General features: G+C 45.5%; 1 protein-coding gene and 1 long non-coding RNA gene across 12 annotated transcripts in view; one reads left to right on the plus strand and one right to left on the minus strand.

Moving 5' to 3' along the window:
* Positions 1 to 20,337, plus strand: part of TRERF1 (transcriptional regulating factor 1) — a 132,740-nt gene that overhangs the window by 87,231 nt on the left and 25,172 nt on the right. For 9 of the 11 annotated variants that reach the window (XM_069955332.1, XM_069955329.1, XM_069955328.1 and 6 more), the window contains 3 exons: positions 14,567 to 14,718; positions 16,881 to 18,427; positions 20,122 to 20,165. In XM_069955332.1, coding sequence (XP_069811433.1) covers positions 17,108 to 18,427; positions 20,122 to 20,165 — 1,364 coding nt within the window. In that variant the 5' untranslated portion in view covers positions 14,567 to 14,718; positions 16,881 to 17,107. Of the gene's footprint in view, positions 1 to 10,410; positions 10,434 to 14,566; positions 14,719 to 16,880; positions 18,428 to 20,121; positions 20,166 to 20,337 lie in introns of all 11 variants that reach the window. The other 2 variants (XM_069955331.1, XM_069955330.1) reach the window with 1 other exon arrangement.
* LOC138774451 (uncharacterized) lies at positions 305 to 14,751 on the minus strand. Its single transcript, XR_011360317.1, has 3 exons — positions 14,585 to 14,751; positions 11,007 to 11,107; positions 305 to 354 (listed from the first exon to the last, which is right to left on the minus strand). It is a non-coding gene; the product is annotated as an uncharacterized lncRNA (long non-coding RNA).

Genomic DNA, 20,337 nt, shown 5'->3' on the forward strand with positions numbered 1-20,337 from the left:
GACTGGTATGAGAACATCTATATAATATGATGGCATTATGTGAAGAACAGCAGATACGGATGGGACATTTAGTTATTAGATAACTTTGAGGTATAGGTCACATTCACATGGATTCAAAAACATTTCTTCCTGGAAAGATTGTTCTGGTTTTATTAAATCGGATTAACAGGATTGATCCCCATTGCTGTCATGACAGCTAATAAAGGGGTTTTCTAATGGTAAAAAATTAAAACCTATATTCAACTGTCTAATAAATAAACACATATTGGCAAGTAAAGTTTTTTTTTATTACCTTGCTGTGGTCTTTCTTTTATACACTCTAGTGGGGATTGCAGCCTACTGTGTGGGAGGTACCTGTGGGCGTAGAAAGTATGGTTGAATGGAGATAGAATTTGCTGTATTCCCAGCTACGGTGTACAGCAGGAACAGGAAGTATTTTAGAGGATGTACACTAGATAATACATATGCTTTTGAGAACTGACCTCAGCTGTCTACATGAATGACCCTTCATTCGAAGAACTGACCACAGCTGTGCTTGGCAACAATTTTATAAGACAGCCTCTTTAATGTTTAATTTTCAGTTTTCCTTTTAGTTCCGGGCAGACTAGATGGACCCAGTGGTCTTTTTCTGCCGACAATCTTCTATGTTTTTTTACTTAAAAAAAAAAACCTACAAAAACTTAAACCTCGAACTATGGGGCATAGGCATGATGGTAGTAAATTTAAAAAAAAATGTAACTTTTTTTTTTTTTTTTTTTTTACATTTTGTGCCACATTTTCAAATTTAAATGTGCAACACGCAGACAGTTAAAGGCATATTACGTCAATTAAAAGTATTTTTTTTTAAACAAATTTATATATCTTATTTTTTTTTTTTATAAATTGTTTATTTTAGGATTTTCAAAATACAGAGAAAATAAACAGTGAACAAGTAAACAACATTGTATAAGGGTCATCAATGAAACAGAGTAAGAATTGTGATGAATAAGGCGAAACAATGCTGTAAGATGGGGTCTACGACACATTATCCACCGGTAGAAAGTTATGAGATATGCCAAGAGGCCAGGGGGTCACCTGTGTGGGTACCTGAAGTGGTCATATCTTAGGGCCTCATTATGGTTACGTCGTCAAGTGAACCCCTGGTAAGCAAATGCGGAATGCAAAACCCTTAACCAGAAACGTAACAAATACTGGGGGGGAGACAAGACAAGACATACAAATACAACTAGGAGACAGTCAAACAGTAACGTTGGTTACAGGAGTCTGACCGGGGGTGTGAAATTGTTCATAATAGGTATCCCACAGCGACCATATTTTTTGAAAGTGATCCACCCTGTCTTCGGCCGATGCGGAGAGATACTCGTTCCTCCGCACCTCTTGTATCCTGTTGACCAACTCCACTGCGGATGGAATGAGGGTTTGTTTCCAGTATCTGGTCAATAAACATTTTGCCGCCGTTAAGAGGTGCAAGAGCAGCCTGGCCGACCGTTTACCCAAGTTCTTTGGGGGAACATTAAGGATATAAGTTAGGGGGCATAAAGGTACATCCCGCTGGAGAACCACAGAAACCAGATCTCGAATACCCGACCAGTAGGGTCTCAGTACAGGGCAGTCCCAGAAAATGTGGGGCAATGTCCCCTCGGAGGAGCAGCACCTCCAGCAAGTGGAAGGTGTTGAGGGGAATAATCGGTGGAGAAGGGCGGGGGTATGGTACCAATGAAACAAAATTTTGTATTGGTTCTCACGGTAAGCAACACAGGAGGAGGATTTGGCCGCCTGGGACCAAATTATCTGCCAGAGGCCCTTGGAGATAGGTCTATTAAGGTAAGCTTCCCATTTGGCCATGTAGGGGTGGGGTTGATCAAGTTCCTCCAAGGGGGCGTTGAGAATGGAGTATATGGATGATATTAATCCCTTGGTCGAGGGTGAATTCCTACATAACATTTCAAACAATGTGGGTTTGGCAAAAGGTCGGTGTCCAGTAATCACGGAAGCAAACAATGAGATTTGTGCATGAAAATCAGCTGCCTGAGAAGGGAGGCCGAATCGTTCTCTGAGAACTGAAAAGGGTAAGACCTTCCTGGAGAGGGGGCACGATATGTCGGCAAAGTTGAATAAACGGGCCATTTGCCAAGGACATATGGTGTCCCGGTGGTAGCTCCCCTGCAGTAGGTCAGTATAAAGGAGTGGTGTCAAGAGGGAAGGTTTGGATTTAAGGGAGAATAGTTTGTCGCTCGCGAGCCAAACCTCCATAGTGTGTCTCATCGGTCCCAGAAGCCAGGACAACGTGCCCGAGTAGCTGGGGGACCAGATCAGTTCGCTAGGGTGGGTAGGCGCCATCCAGAGCTTCTCTATTTCGGTCCACTTATTGAAGGCCTGGAGAGTGGTCCAGGAAGGGATCCTCCGTAGGTGGGCCGCGAGATAATATTTGTGGATATCCGGGAAGGAAAGCCCACCACGGGATTTCCCCGCACACATCACTGTTTTGGAGATCCGGTGGCGCCCCCCACCCCAGACAAACTGCAAGAGGGAACTCTGGAATTTCTTCAGTGCTGAGCTGGTGATGGGGATAGGAAGGGTTTCTAGTAAATAGAGGAAGCGGGGTAAGACATTCATTTTTACAGTAGTAATTTTACCAATAAGGGAAAGGGGAAGTTTCGACCATTTCGTTAGTTGTAACGATATTTCCCGGAAGAAATTCGGGAAGTTGTGTTTGTAGAGTAAGTGGTAGGACGGGGTAAGATTAGTACCTAAATAGCGCAGTCTATCTACCACCCATTTGTAGGGATACGCCGATTGAAGGGCATGAAGTAAAGAAGGGGGGAGGTTAATAGGCATGGCCTCCGTTTTACGGGAGTTGATTTTATAACCGGAGATGGACCCAAATTCCGTAATCAAGGAGTGAAGGTTAGGGAGGGATACCTGAGGGTTACTGATCGTTAGGAGGATATCATCCGCGAATAATGACAGTTTAAATTCACGGTCCCGTACCTTCACTCCTTGGATGTCAGGGGAGAGGCGGACTCTAGCCGCCAAGGGTTCAATGCTAAGGACAAACAAGAGCGGGGACAGGGGGCATCCCTGCCGAGTCCCATTGTGTATCGTGAAAGGTGGAGAGGTGGCATGCGGAAGGCGGACGCGGGCAGTAGGCGTAGAGTAAAGCATTTGGACTGTCTGCAGAAAAGGCCCAGAAACGCCGTATGACTTTAGGGCAGCGAACAAGAAGGGCCAGCCTAGCCTATCGAAGGCCTTCTCTGCATCCAGACTCAACAGCAATCCTTGAGAGTCGGTCTTGTTTAAGACCTCTATCAGGTCGATGGTCCGCCGGGTGTTATCACCTGCCTGGCGGTTTAGGACAAATCCAACCTGGTCCGCGTGTATGAGACTCGGCAGGAGCACCCCCAACCTAACCGCCAGAATTTTCGTGAATATTTTGAAGTCCGCGTTTAACAGGGATATTGGTCTATAACTGGCTGGGTCAGAGGGGTCCCTCTCGGATTTGGGTATAACAGTAATAAATGAGTCTAGCATAGGGGATGGGATCCTATCTTCACCCTGAAGGAAAGCATTAAACAAGGAGGTCATGTGTGGAAGTAAAATGTCAGAGAAAGTTTTGTAATATGTGTAGGGAAGGCCATCGGGGCCCGGGGATTTAGCTGAGGGAAGGTCCTTAAGGACATCGGTGATCTCTTCTGCTGTGATGGACCCGTTAAGCATGGCTAGGTCGTCGCTCGAGAGTCTGGGCAGGTGGCAATCAGCTAGGTAGGACTGGAGGAGGCAGTCTCTCTCTACGGAATCCCTAGGTAAGGAGTCCGGGAGAGAGTATAGGGAGGAGTAGTATTCGGAAAAAATTGAGGCTATCCGGGCGGGATCGTATGACAAGACACCCGAGCTATCCCTCACCATGTGCGGAGAGTTTTTCACAGTCTGGTCTCTCAATTGGGAGGCTAGTAATTTGTGGGCTTTATTAGCCTTGTCATAATATTTATGCCTGGTGAAGGACAGCAAACGGGTGGCCCTGGAGACCGCCTCATCCTTCAGTGAGTTGCGCAGTGTTACTATTTCTCTAAGGAGAGGGACGGAGGGGTGACTAGACATGCGGGCTTCCTTTATGTGTAATTGACGAGTGAGGGCAGCTATACGGGCCTGAGCGTCTTTTTTCAATCTAGAGGAAAGTGCAATACAATTTCCCCTAAAAACCGATTTATGCGCTTCCCAAAGCGTAGAGGGAGAGGATACGCTCCCCAGATTCAGTCTAAAATATTCTTTCAAACCCGCAGCCAAGGTTTCCCTGTGTGGGGGAGTTTTCAACAGCATCTCGTTGAGGCGCCAGTGGCAGACCCTACGAGCACCGGTAGACAGGGCGACGTCCAGAGATATCGGGGCATGGTCTGACCACGTAATAGAATGGGTCTCGGCACATGAGAGAGAACGCAGGCCCAGGATGTTGCCCAGAAATAGGTCTATACGGGTATGGGTGGAATGCGGGTGTGAATAGAATGTATAAGCCTTGTCTTTAGGGTGACTAGTCCTCCAGAGATCAAAGAGTTGGTGTTGCCTAATCAGTTTACGAAAGGCTAGGGAGAGCTGTACTGTGTGTTTGGGGGGGGAACGGGCAGAGATAGCGTGCCAGTCCCAGGTTTCAGAAGGTGGAATATTAAAGTCTCCGCCAATTAGTACTAGAGATGGAGGGAGGCGGGCCAGCTTGGCGAAGACCTGGGTGAGAAAGCGCATCTGTCCGTCATTCGGGGAGTAGACATTGCACAACGTGACCTGGACACCTTCCAGTCTGCCAGTAAGAATGACGTAGCGGCCTTGGGGATCTATGTCAGTGGAATCTACATGGAGCGGGCAGTGTGAGCCTATCATGATAGCAACACCCGCCCTCTTTTTATCTTTCACTGCTGAGTAAACTGTAGGATATTTCCGGAGGGCGAATCGAAATGTACCTGATGCATCATGGTGCGTTTCCTGGATAAAGGCAATGTCTGCACGTAGCTGCTGAAGCTCACGTAGAAGGAGCCTCCGTTTTAGGTCAGAGTTAAGACCCTTAACATTAAAGCTAACAAAACGCACCATGATGTGTCAGGGTGATGAACTGTGTAATAGGGAAGTACCTGGGCTCTGGATACAGAGCTGAAGCTGGAGGAGATGGGAGTCCCAGCGAGCCCCCCTCCTGGTCAAAAAAGCGGAGATAATTTAGTAGGCGAGACGGGCGTAGGTCGGCCAGGCTGCTACTCACAATACACCACCGGTCACAGCAACAGAACGGCTCCTGCAAACATAAAGGGAACACAAAGGGAACAGACAAAACGGGGGGATTAAACACAACAGACATTAAACACAGAAACAAAAACAAAACTGAAAGAAAACTACGGCAAACACGCCGATCATACCGGGGCAGGAACCTGCCGATCCCCAGTAGCTGCTGAGGAAGACTGCCATCCAGGGGGGATGACATCCCAGGGTTCAAAGGACAACTAGTAGTCCCCAGGAGGGGGGACAAAGGGAGGTTCAGCAGACAGAGGGGGAGAAGTGACAGAAGTGGACGGAGCAGAGTCAGGAGGACAAGTAGAAAAGAACAAGGGGGTTGAATTAGCCCTATCACACACAGAGATAGAGCGGTGGGGAACATTTAGTGCAGAGGTCAGCGCCGCTGCCGACGGTATCAGAAAGGACTATGCGGTAGCATGTGGTTGGAAGGTAGCACCGAACCCATTAGGGAGGAGGCGGGAGAAACACCCCGGGAACCCTCCGGGCCAACACTCAGAGGCCAACGGGTCTCAGGTAGGGCGCGGGTTATTAGGGGGCTTCCGCTGGTTGGAGGAAGACCCTTGGGCCGACCTTTTCCTGTGGCCAGTGACAGGGGTCCACACGGGTGGGGGAGGGGGGGGGTGGGGGGGTCAGCTCCCAGGGTAGGAGGCGTGGGACATCAATGTCCATGGCGGCACAGAACCCCTCGAGGTCCCCTGCGACCCGGAGTGTGGCAGATCTCCCGTCCCGTCTCGCCGTGAGGCTGAACGGGAAACCCCATCTGTACGGAATGTTCAGTCCCTGCAGGGTTTGGAGCAATGGGCGAAGTTTCCTCCTCTTTTGAAGGGTCACCCAGGAGAGATCCGGTAGTATCTGCAGGGGTGCCCCGTCAAAGTCGATGTTCCGCTTCTCACGGGCTTTGGTCATGATAGATTCCTTCAGGGAGTAGTCTGTGACGCAGCAGATGACATCTCTGGGCAAGGAAGAGGCCTCTTTGGGGCGCAGGGCCCGATGTGCTCTATCCAGTTGAACCTTATGGGTCGCCGGGGCGTCGAGAATCTGATTAAATATGGCCTCTACTGTACATTTGAGGTCGTTGTCACGGGTGGCTTCAGGGAGCCCCCGGATACGAACATTGTGTCTCCGGCCACGGTTATCAATGTCCTCAAGGTGTCTCTGGTACTCGCACATAGCTGCGTGTTGGGTAGAGATGGTGGAGTGTAAATCTTGTATATAAGTGCGAGTATGGTCATGGTCCTCCTCTAGTGTTTCCATACGGTGCTGCATGGAGCGTAAATCATGGCGGATAGTCGCGATTTCAGACTTGAAGGCACCTTTCATTTCTGATATGAGGGACCTGAAGTCCTCTTTGGTGGGGATATTGTGGAGAAAGTGGGTCCATCTGTCATCTTGTGGGGCCTCACACTCCGAAGATGTAGATTGGGAGGACCACCACTCCCCAGCCCCTCTATTACTGTCAGGTTCATGTGCAGCTGGCGCGGTCTGCGGCCGTATATTTTGGCGATTGCCGGGTCTTTGCGGCAGAGGTGGTGAGGGGTCCCCAGCTGGTCTCTCCCCCCCGTCATCCAGCACGTCCTCCTCAGAGTGTAGGGATGGGGAGTGTGGCTGCGTATCTGCAGAGCGGGTCCCGCCATCTCCCTCATGCGCCCGCCCGGCAGGCCGAAACGGGGTTGCGGTAGGCTGCAGCCCACTAACCTGGGGTCTCGGCGGGGGGGTTCGCTCCTCTGGCTGTTGTTGTGAGCGATGTCGGGTGGACGGAGAACGCTCGGAGGAATGCTGCAGGGCATCCAGGAACGGAGAGCCCGGGTCTGAGGCCCTGCGCGTTCTTCTGGTCGCAGCCGGCGCCATCTTGGTTCCGTCAGGCTGCGATGTGGCGTGCAGGAAGGAGTCCAGCGGGCCGGCACGGGCGGCAGCCCCGGTTCCAGATTTGGCCGTGGACTTCTGGGAACGCTTCTGCACCATAATGGCAGGGTTCGGTGCGGTGTACGGTAAGTGGAAACCGCTATATAACGGCAGCGGTCAGCGGAGCTCAGGCTCAGACGTCTGCTCCCATCGACTTCCGGTCACGCCCCTATATATCTTATTAAAGGGTTTATCCAGCGCTACAAAAACATGGCCACTTCCTTCCAGAGACAGCGCAGCTCTTGTCTCCAGGTCAGGTGCGGTTTGCAGTTAACCTCCATTCATGTCAATGTAACTGACTTACAAAACCTGCACCCAAACTGGAGACAAGAAAGGGGCTGTCTCTGGAAGAAAGTGGCTCCTCTGCTGCCACCAGTGGTTATGCTGGGAACTGCAGGGCTGTTCAAGCCCTAGTCCTGGCACAGTTACATATTGCACACAACACTTGTGATACTGAGCCTTCTTTCAATGTCAATACTAGTGCATATTAGCATTAAAATAGACTTTAGACTTGGAGAAGCTATCTGTGCCTCTAACGTCCCCACTCACTCTGCTACACTCTGCAGCGCTAGTGACACAGACAGCTTCCCCAAGTGTATTGGCTGTTCTAATACCAATATGTTACTGTTCCTGAACCAAGGTTAGTGAAGTCCTGTAGTTCCTGAAACAGCCATTGGTGGCAACTGATGGGCCGTGTCACCCCTTACTGTTGTCACTCATCATAAAAATAAAAAAAATAAAAAATTACATTATTCTTTCCAATGCACTGTACAATCTTCTAAAGAAAAATGTATGTAGGTCGTTACTATAAAATTTGGCAAATTGGAATGGAGTTCACCTTTCAGGTGGCCATACCTCGGCTTTAGTGCCGTACCTAAAATGGGAGGGATTACTCTCCACGGATATTTTATATTATAATCCTATAAATTATTTAAAAACTCAAATGTCTTCAAGCAATGTAATCCACAAAGATAAGGTGACACTGGGCGACGGGTTTACCCTAGGTGACATTAGGTGACATGGAATTACAGAGGTGTGGTAACGTCTTTGCTGCCAGCTTTATACCGAGGTGAGCCAATTCATACAGAGGGAGATCATTTCCTTGATAATCGTTTTACTTGTAATAAATAGCACTTTGGGGAGGAATGCCGGCAACTCTATAAAAAGTCATCCCTATTATTAACCTCCTAGTCACTGCCAATGCATCTTTTCTCGAAAGAGTCATTTTGAGGTTGTAGGTGAGGACCCGGCTGTCAGTGAAGCGGGAGACGCCACAGACATCACTCCTCCGCTCTGTCACGAGCCTCATATAGTAAACTGTTCTTGTTTCGGGAATTGTTTGTGCGTCCCCATCTGCCTGATTATCATGTAAAAGCTGGTTGGTCCATCTAAAAGGGACCTTACAAGAGAATGGTTCTGTTATACACCAATATGCAGATCTGGCGTAGTGCCATATTACCCCCCGACTTTGGCGTGTAAGACTGTGTTCTCCTTGTGCCTCTTTCCAGGTCTTGCTCAGCAATATCTGAATGACCCCTCTTGCCTAATGGTTCTCCCAGTAGCCTCGTAGGCAACCAACTACACAAGCCTGCTTCACACTTCTTATATGCCTCCCACCCATTGACTTTTCCATATCGAACAAGCCCCCCTGGACCTCAGCCCACTCCTTGGCTGGCCTTTGGCCTCTTGGTGTTCATCCATAAACAAGCCCAGCCTGGTCTCTAGCTCACCCACAGATCATCGATTGACAGGTCTTAAACCCAAAGGTCAATCACAGGTCGTCTTGGTACCGCAGATAATGCTCATGTGGTGTCAGGAAGACTTGCAGTTGGCCTTCTTGGCTATTAGTGACTATCCGGGGGACCACAACTCCAATTGGTAAATGGGTTTTCCTCTACTTTTTTGTTTATTCATGGCTGATCTTTAGGATTGGTGGTTGTCTAACACCTTGACTGATCAGCTGGGGCACCCACATATGCACATATACATATAACTCCGTATGTTATGTAATTGCCTTGCTGGGTTCTTGCAGCTTAGTTCCCTTTGAAATGAACTCAACATAGCCACTACACAGTGTATAGACCTATCTGCTTCTGCCTTTCTTGTTGATAGGCCATCACTTGGAAAACCTTGGTACTTGTGCGGAATACGTGCAGGGACCTCAAGCGGAACCCGCCGGGCGGCCTCCGCTTGAAGTTACGCCCTTACCATAGACTCAATGAGATTCCGCCTTCTGTCCAAAGAATGGACGTAATTTCTGCCCAGCGGAATCCACTTGAAGTCTCCGCTCGTAATCTTCAGTGTGAACTAAGTGTGAGTAAAGTGCTGAGGTTACCCTAAACTCTATATTTATTTCTAAGTGCTGTTTATTATAAGTATCTTGAGTTTTTGACCTCACTTTTTGAATAAGCTTTCCAATAATCCCATTAAATGCAGTATAACCTATGGTTGTGGAAGGAGTGTGGCACAGCAGCCAACCCACCATGTGTGAACAGGGCCTAAGTCCATTTGTCTTTTGACATCTCTACCTAACAATGTGTACTTCAAGTACTCGTATCTACTCTATCTCGGCTATAGAGGTTAAATATATTCTAGTTCCATGTGACGGGAAACGCTGATCTGTACCTCAACAGGAAGTCTAGAATTACCATAGAGATCCTTTTTGAGGCTAGAAACTTTAAATATCACACTCCTAGACTCCGAGCTCAACTTGAAGACTCAAGTTTCATATTTAAAAAAATATTCACACTATGGTTACAATACTATAAAACTGCTAGAATGTTATAAAAGAAAATGCATTTACATTAGGGCATGTGTAATATGGCCTGATAAGTTTTCAGATCCTATTGCATGCTGTGAATAGAACCCTAAAGTAGCTATTCGAGTAGCATTGGAAGAATTACATGATAAAAGGCGGGCTACCTGCAGGTACTATTAGGGGGAACCTAATATCACATTTTGACCACAACGTGACCATGTTAGCTTCATATACAGTTTGACCAACACCACATTACTAAATGACACTGCCAAAAGAGGACCACATTATTACCAGAAAGTGACTGACACAACCGTACTGTACCTGAATGAGGACCATTGTAAAGAAGGCCAATATTAAACCATGCAGTAATAGATACAGTACATAAGGGATTACAGTGCAGTCACTTCCAGTGACTCAGGGGGAAAAGTTCTTTGATCAGAGGTTTTAACTCTTCCTTTCTTCTCTATCTCACCTAGACTGCCATGAAGACTTTTTCCAGGTACGATTCATCTCTGCAGGGTCTACTACTTAGATTTCTGTGCCACCCTATTCTCTACTCTCTACACAAACCTCCCATTTCTCCACCCCTGTAACTGTACAACCTGCTGCTTTCCCCAATATTGTACCTGTTGCTGCCTTTTTTGCCATATAAATTTAGGTACCACAACAAATAGTGCAAATTAGATAATAGGAGAGCCCTTTTGTGGCCTACATATTTATTGTGCCTCATTTGTGCCCTATGTAGTAATAGTTCTCCCCATTCTGTCCCACACAATATTAGTGCCCCATTACTAGCCCAAACACACTAATCATACCCCCAAAAAAGTAATAATGTATCTTTATGCCCTCCTCACAGTAATAGTGTCCCCTTACTGGGGGCTTTTTCCAGCATTGGACTTGCATTGTCAGCCCAGCACAGGCATACGCAATGATGCCACTGCATAGTGCTGGTCACCATTGAGTTTCTGCTGCCACATTCTGGAGGGAAAAAATCATTTTAAATATACTGTGTCAAAAAGTTATACAGATTTGTAAATTACTTCTATTTAAAAAATATCAAGTTTTCCAGTACTTATCAGCTGCTGTATGTCCTGCAGGAAGTGGTGTATTCTTTTCGGTCTGACACCATGTTCTCTGCTGGTTGTCTCATGAAGACAACCCTTCCTATAGACCCTGTTAGGGCAGGGGAAGATATCAAAATGGTCAAAGGTCAAGTTAGGGAACCATTTACTTATTTACTGTACATTATTTTGTAAACATCTACATGGACAGAAAGAATCGACAAGTAACGTTTCACTGTCCCCAAATAAGTAAATCCCATGTACTCAGATGTACTATTGATTTAAAGAAACCAGGTATAGATACAGGAGTGGTCCTGATGGAACATCCCCTTTAATCCCCCTATTCTCTTTATAATCTTGTTGCTGTCGATCAGCAGAGTGCATTATTATGTAAGATAATGTGGTCGGACATGCTTTCCGCCTGTAGCCATTTCCTGGAGTGTCATCATTTTTGGACTAAATATATAATGAGGAAACTGAGAATTCAGACGCTGTATACAGTAGTTGGGACCTTGTCGTTCTGGACAGCTCTAAATCGTTATGTCTTAGGGGCCTATCCCAAGGAGCGATAATCGGCCTGATTCGGCCGATTAATGCTCCGTGTAATAAATATAACGATCAGCTGATGACAACAATCATTGGCTGATCGTTGATATAGGTTTAAACCTATAATTGTCGGTCACCGACCGCACATCGCTACGTGTAATAGCGGTGCGTGGCCGGCAGCTGACGATTTACATTACCTATCCATGGTCCAGGGCTCCTCCTGCGCTCTGCCTCTCCCCGGGTCCCACGCGCTCCACCTTCAGAGGGGCCTGTCTGAGCTGACAGGCCGCTCAACCAATCACTGGACGGCCAGTGATTGGCTGATCGGCCTGTCAGCTGAGACAGGCCGCTCTGAAGCTGGAGCGCGGGACCCGGGGAGAAGACCGCAAGAGGAGCCCTTGACCATGGATAGGTAATATATACAGTTTGAGGCTGGGTTCACACTACGTATATTTCAGTCAGTATTGTGGTCCTCATATTGCAACCAAAACCAGGAGTGGATTAAAAACACAGAAATGATCTGTCCACACAATGTTGAAATTGAGTGGATGGCCACCATTTAATGGCAAATATTTGCTGTTATTTTAAAACAATGGCTGTTATATTGAAAGAATGGCCGTTATTTACTGTTATATGACGGCCATCCACTCAATTTCAACATTGTGTGAACAGATCCTTTCTGTGTTTTTAATCCACTCCTGGTTTTGGTTGCAATATGGGGACCACAATACTGACTGAAATATACGTAGTGTGAACCCAGCCTAAAGAAGGGCTGCAAGGACATCGGTAACAATGTCCATGCAGCCCTTGTTAAACGATAATCTAGGAGATCGGCGCTCGTTTACAGTTATTATTGGGCCCCCATCAGCCCGTGTAATAACCCCCTTAGGGTACGTGCACAATACGGAATGGCGACTGATAACTTGTTACACATTCCGCAGCTCGCATCGGCTCGCAGACTGAGGCGGGTGCACGTCTCTATCCGTGTCATAGACTCCATTCTATGTACAGGTGGATTCCGTCGTCCGTCTGAAGAATGAACATGTCAGTTGACAGAATCCGCCTGTGCATAGAATGGATTCTATGACACAGGAGGAGACACGCACCCGCCTCAGTCTGCGAGCGGGTGCGAGCTGTGGAATGCGCGACGGGTTATCCATCTCCATTCTGTAGTGTGCGCGTACCCTAACATTGAAACCTATGGAATGGACACCTTGTTTCCCTGGGATCTGACGACGATCGAATGATTGTAGAGACTGTCTGACTTCCTTTGTCACTTCACGTTACTTAGATGGGCCGGTTTTCAGGGGAAGGCGGTGGGATTATGTGGAATATTTGGTCTTTTTTGTCTGGTCAGCTTTACTGGTATGCATTTGCCTAGAATTTACCGAAAATATTTCTAAGCTAATAGTAAAAACTTTAAAAAAAAGTATCGACCATCCATCAAAAAAGAGATGGAGATCACAATCTAACAACCCTATAAACATGTCACTTCCCTAGACATCCTTATAGTTCACCAAATTATTTGGGTCGATAGCCTGGTTATCAACCACTGAGGGGGTAACATCGATCATAAGGGTTGTTACAATTCCCATCATACCTTGAGAGCCAAAGTTTTAGTTGTCCAGGCATGATGGCAATTGTAGTTTGGAACAGCTGGAGTGCCGTGAGTTTGGCACCTGTGCCGTAGACCATAAAAACAAAAGGATGTATGGAAATTTCTTTCTACTTATGTGCTAAAAATACATTCATATATTTAGTATATATTTTTTTTATTAAATTATTATTTTTTATTAAATTTAATTAAAAAATTTTAAATTAAAAGTATACTTAATGTGACTCGTTTATCTAAATAAAGTTGCTTAAAACATAAAACCTCTACAAAAAAAAAGTAACATTTTGACATGTCACAAAGATGTATATAAAGTTTTGATCGGTTGGCATGTAGGTGTTTAGACTCCTACCAAGTATTATAAGCACAGCTGGGAGAAGCGTACAAGCGAGCGCTTCACTCCCTGTCTTATTGCATAAGACACATTCTATTAGAAGTCTACAGAGCCTGTCTTATGCAACAAGATCGGGAGAGCGGCGAAAGGTTCCCTTTAAATTTTTAAAATATATATAATATACCGTATATAAGGCATACCAACATAAAGCATTTCCTAAGCATCACTCATTGATTTTATTGTGGACTGGGGTATGTGTGGTGCTTTACAGTCTATAGATACATGGAAGAATATTCTTGGAAACTATTTTTTTTTTTTGCTGAAAGAAACTTACTGCACTAAAAATGTAGTCCAATCTGCAGGCAGCATGTTATAAAGCAGGAGGAGCTGAGAAGATTGAAATATAGTTTTGTAAAATGAAAAATTTCTGTAGTTTCTTCATTTAAAGGGGTTATCCAGTGCTACAAAAACATGGCCACTTTCCCCCTACTGTTGTCTCCAGTTTGGGTGGGGTTTTGAAACTCAGTCCCATTGAAGTAAATGGAGCTTAATTGCAAACCGCACCTGAACTGGAGACAAGAGAGGGGAAAAAGTGGCCATGTTTTTGTAGGGCTGGACAACCCCTTTAAACCTCTGCTCATTCTGAGTTTAGGAGTCCAGTGGGCAGTCCTTATTGATCATTGACAGCCTTCCCGATATGAATGTGTACAAAAATAACTGTCAGTCACTGATTAGGACCACCCACTGGACTCCTAAATCCAGAATGTAAGAAAAATGACGCTTTTTACCAGAATTTTTCCAGCGGAACTATATATTAATCTGCTCAGCTTCTCCTACTCTATAACATGCTGCCTGCAGATTGGACGGTATTTTTAAAGTGACCGGTTCCCTTTAAGTGCATGCAGCATACAGCAAAAACACAATGTAAACAGGCCCCTAATGATAACAACTTCTCAAATCTAAAAAAAAAAAAAAAAAGTTTTTTGCTATGAGCTTTTATAATCATATTGAACACGATCATGTTTTACTATTTTTTAGATGTTCCATATAATGATTTTATTTTATTTGATAATGTTTAGATGTTAAGCAGCACGTACCATTCGTGTGAAAGAGAGGAAGGGCTGAAATATGATCCAGACAGCAACTTCTGTTAGAAAAGTCCTGAAAGAGTTCATCATATTGCATACTGTGTGACGGCAGGAAGTGGACTCTTATGGACAGAGAGAAAAAGGTACGGTATACATTACTCCCGGTGTCTTGTGCTGTTTTGTCTATTTGCTTGAATACTTCCTGATATGTCGAAGCGGCTGCCAAACCTAGAACTGGAATGACTGCATGCACACGTGATACTTAGTGCCCTGTGCTACTCCGAACTTGCTGAGTTGGTATATAGACTTTGGCGCGTATAGAGGTTCTTTACCAGTCACATGACTGAAAGTTATTTGGAGGAATTTTTAGTGTGCACTTGGTTGGTGTGATGTCCCACCTTTGCCAACCTTACATCAGGAAACTGCCCTGTCCTCACTAAGGGTCCTATTAGGCCAAGCAATTTTTTGTTCTCTGCGATTAAAGGAGAAGTCCGGCGAAAATTGTTATTAAAATATTGTATTGCCCCCCCCCCCCCAAAAGTTATACAAATCACCAATATACACTTATTATGGGAAATCAAATCCTATAAACCAGACAAAATTCATTCAAAAAGTGATAAACTCTATTAATCATAACACTTAAAAAAATTACATGATCAGGAGTTTAAAAATCTGTAGCCATGCACACAGGAATACCAACACTTAGGATGAGTACAATACAATATTGTGTGGCAATCAAGTTAATATACATCACACAGAAGTCTGTAAACACTATACACCATTGCCACTTCTCCCCAGGTAATAAATAGGAACATACATGTGTATTGCAAAAATGTCCAGTAAACACAATTAGAACCCATGGAGAAATGTAGTGTGCCAGCTCCCCTCTTACAGATTTTTAAACTCCTGATCATGTAATTTTTGTAAATGTTATCATTAATAAAGTTTATCACTTTTTGAATGAATTTTGTCTGGTTTATAGGATTTGGTTTGTATTCGACAGCCCTGGACTGGCTGTGATTGGTCTATGTAGGAGTTTATTACGGGAAATGCTTATAAAGTGCTTTTTTTTTACTGCACTTACTACTGCATCAAGGCTTCACTTCCTGGATAACATGGTGATGTCATTTCCTGGATAACATGGTGATGTCACTTCCTGGATAACATGGTGATGTCATTTCCTGGATAACATGGTGATGTCACTTCCTGGATAACATGGTGATGTCACTTCCTGGATAACATGATAACACAGGGCACTAAAGGGACACTGAGCATCCCCCTGCCATCATCCTCTCCAGCAGCCACAGCCCGCACAGCTCTGGGAGTCGGGTCGTGACATCACCATGTTATCCAGGAAGTGACATCACCATGTTATCCTGGAAGTGAAGCCTTGATGCAGTAGTAAGTTCAGGGAAAAAAAGCACCATTTTATCCAGGAAGTGGCATCACCATGTTATCCAGAAAGTGATATCACCATCACCATGTTATACAGGAAGTGACATCACCATGTTATACAGGAAGTGACATCACCATGTTATCCAGGAAGTGACATCACTGTGTTATCCAGGAAGTGACATCACCATGTTATCCAGGAAGTGACATTACTGTGTTATCCAGGAAGTGACATCACCATGTTATCCAGGAAGTGAAGCCTTGATGCAGTAGTAAGGAAAAAAGCACTTTATGTGCATTTCCCGTAATAAGTGTATATTGGGGGGGCAATACAATACTTTAATAAAAATTTTCGCTGGACTTCTCCTTTAATGATCACAAATGAGAGCAAAATCTTTCGCCGTAACACACAGAATGACAATCGTTAGTTATGATTGTAATTGATTGTTAGGCTGGGTTCACACTGCGTTTTTGCAATCCCTTTTGGGAAAAACGGATTGCAAAAACGGATGCAGTTGTGTGCATCAGTTTTGATCCGTTTTTCCATTGACTTCCATTATAAAGAAAAACTGATCAAAACGGATCCGTTTTTTTGACGGACACAATGTTGCTGACACAATTTTTTTTGTCCGTTAAAAAAAACAAACGGATCCGTTAAACGGATTGCAAAAACGCAGTGTGAACCCACCCTTACTGCGATCGTTTGTAACTGCTCTACGCTCTGTCGAAGAAATGAGAATCCTGATCCGAGGACACTCTTGTAGGGTATATGTTTTGTAAACTGGACGAGCCCTTTAAATAATGCTATGGTTAAAATTCCATTGACATTTTATATGAGGATTAGGTCTTTTCTTTTATAATAATAAAAATATAAATAATAAAAATAAAAAAAAAATATATTTTTTTTTTGCAGATGGATGGCTCCTCTATGAGATGTCAGCATTGTCCCCTATGGTCTCGTTCAGAAGAATCAAAGCCTTTTCCATTAGGAGACCTCATGCTGTTATAACCAGAGCAATCGCTTCTTCCTTATAAATGGGCCCGCTCAATACTTAACTGCACACTTTACTTCTCCTCATCTCTCAGGGACATTATCCTACATGGGCGCCGCTCCAACCAGCTCTGGTTACCCCAGTCACTATGGAAGACCAGCAGATGTACAAGACACAGCTCGTCTCCCACAGTAGCGATAGTTTGTACTATCAACAAATGCAGCATCAGGCAGGCGGCCAGGTGCTCAGCCACAGCTATGACTCCCTGGACATGAACGCCTCCGAGTCGTCCTCATCCTCTCCGCACTTATCCCAAGATACCAGAGATGTCACGTTAAATCCTGCAGCTAAAAATACCGGACAGGTTGACGCATCCAGAACTTCTCATTGGTCGAATGTAGGCAATCACTCTCAGGGGGGGAATCATGTCAATTGCTTTGACCAAAGCTTACAGTGGAATTCACAGGTACAAAGCGATAACGCATCTGGCGCCTACCAGATGTCGTACTATACGGAACTCGATAATCGGCCAAAAGTGACCAGCAGAGCTTTACATAAGTTGGATTCTTTCACGCAGGTCTTTGCTCGGCAGAATTTAAGGATCCACGCCAGGGCTCAGGCTCTACCCGATCAGTCCCTAGCGGACTGCGATAGTACTCTCAGGCAGCTGCTGTCAGTCAAGACGACTGGTGAGCAGCAAGCGCAGCCTGCCGCTATGGACAGGTACTCTCAGGTGTCGCAGCAGATGCATCACAGCCTGTCAAACCAACAGCAGAAGCATCACGTCCAGCCCGTGCAGCAATCTCAGTCTCCTTTTTACTACGACTACTTCCAGCATGTGGCTCCGATGCAGCCCGAGTCTATAATGCAGCAGGGGCAGCAATATGGACAGCAAGCGCAGTCAAATCAGGTCCAAGGCATGCAGCAAACCCGGTATTATATGCAACACCATCAGCCCGAGCAGCAACGACTCTTACATCAGGCCGTGCCGCAGCAGGCTCCGTTCTCGGAGTATTACCAAATACAGTCTGCCGGGCAAGATATGCATCACAACGTGTCGCAGTCGCATCACCATCACGCGCAACTCCAGCAACAAGCGACTTATGGCAATATCAAAGTGGAACGGTATACGCCGGATCAGTCCCATGATCTGCAGCTGTCCCAGATGGGGGCCATACCGCAGTACATGTTCCAGAACTCACAACCGGTCAGAAATTCATATAAGCGGAGCGCGGCCCCGCAGATGGCTCTTCATCAGGATCTCAGCAACCAAAAGCCATATAAGACTGACGCTCAGCCTTCCAGCCTTATGGATAGATCTGTCGGGTTGGCAACAGAGAACTATAGTCAGGATGATATGGGATTAATGGTCGACAGTGGCCCTCAGCGACAACCTTTAACACAGGACGCCTCCTACCTGCTTAATAGTCAAGGAGTCCTTCATTCTCCGAGCACAGGATGGCCCCAGGTAGCCTGCATGTTCATAACATAATCTTACTACTACCAAAACATAGAAAAAGAGATTGGCACTACTGCAGTGTAAACTGAGTCTTATTCATATAACCCGCTGATACAATGCCAACAGTCTTTAAGTGGGGTGCTCCCTCCGTGATAGTAGAGGTTCCAGTAATATGACAACAAGCAAGAAGGTAAACGGTAGGGCACTCACCATAAAACGTGACTTTTATTTCAGTCCATTAAAACCATCGCGGTAAAGTCGGACGGTTCGGACGCCAGCGCAATGTGGTAAACGTGACAGCTGTTTCGCTTGCGTCAGCACGCTTCTCCAGACGTCTGGAGAGGCGTGCTGACGCACGCGAAACAGCTGTCACGTTTACCACATCGCACTGGCGTCCGAGCCGTCCGACTGTACCGCGATGGTTTCAATGGATTGAAATAAAAGTCACGTTTTATGGTGAGTGCCCTACCGTTTACCTTCTTGCTTATTGTCATAATCTTACTACTAGTTATACAGTGAGAACTCTTGGAGATGCCCATGCAAAATTTCAATGAAAAGTGGTCTTTTAGAGGGGTGTTGTTTTCCAGAAAGATTGTATGTATACCTAGTAGTAGGTGGTGGAACTGTAACCATGTCACATAAAATACAGTCTGTATAAAGGGTTGATTTTGGGGGGAAATTTTACTGGATATTGGTAAGATTGCAAAGCCTGTATCTTCCAGTTCTTAGATAAGGCCGGATTAGCTCAGGGTTATTACAGATACATATGTGCATCCGTATTAAAGGGGTTCTCTGATTAAAACTTACTTGTCCCCTATCCACAGTATAGGGCACAAGTAAGAGATCGCGGATGGTTCCATGCCCCTCTGCAATCCCCAGATCGCCTCCCGACTCCTTTGTTTTGAATATAACGGGTCATACTTTCCAGTACCTCCTTAGAGAATGAATAGAGCTGCGGGTCACATGCTGACCTGTGGCTCTATTCATGTGGGGACCACTGGAGGGCATGAAGATTGGGACCCCAGAGATCTCTTACTTGTCCCCTATCCTGTGGTAAGAGGAAAAGTAAGTTTTAATCAGAGAACCCCTTTGATAACCCAAAGTGACGTGTCTTAAGTTTGGGTCATCAGACCTGCGACAAGGCCATCATACATCTCCTTTATACTAAGCCGAGGAGCAGAACATCTAAAATTCTGGTGGTCTACTGCTTTAGAGACGCAGTGCATGCTAGTAACAGACCCCATTGACTTTAAAGGGAATCTGTCAGCTCTGTGCTCAAGTGTTAAGGAGATGGTGCTGAGCCACAACATGCACGACTTCTCCCTCCCCAACCCCTCCCTGTCTTGTACAGGGCTCAGTGCTGGAAGCCAAGCCCTGTTTATGAATCAATCTGTCAAGACGGGGAATGGGGGAGGCGGGCATGTTGTGGCTCAGCACCACCTCCTTGACACTTAGGCTTAGAGTCTGACATAGAACTTACAGATTCCCTTTGATGGTGTCCATCAGTTTCCACCATGACATCCTCCTGCAGTTTTCCAGAGAACATAGCACCGTATTATATGTACTATTTTGTCTGAACAAATTTAAATCCAGCCTAACCAGTACAGATAAGAAAGTGTGAAGTACCCTAGCGTTATATCAGTATTATATACAGACGTCACAGTACTATGCTATAAATATATACAACTGTTTCTTTCTTGTAGCTTATGTCCGATGGGAAAATCCAGACCGTATCTCCAGACAACAGGTAAACTTAGGAACATCATTGTGCTAATGCTAAAGGACCTCGGGGGCCATGCTTTATGCAAATCGTGTGTACGCCATGTATACATGACATATGTAAATGCAATCCCATATCTATGCTTATAATAACAGATATGGGTCCTGGTGCAGAATTTGTAACAGGATCTCCTACCTAC

Source organism: Dendropsophus ebraccatus, chromosome 15 (genome assembly GCF_027789765.1).
Source record: "Dendropsophus ebraccatus isolate aDenEbr1 chromosome 15, aDenEbr1.pat, whole genome shotgun sequence".
NCBI classification, from domain to species: Eukaryota; Metazoa; Chordata; class Amphibia; order Anura; family Hylidae; genus Dendropsophus; species Dendropsophus ebraccatus.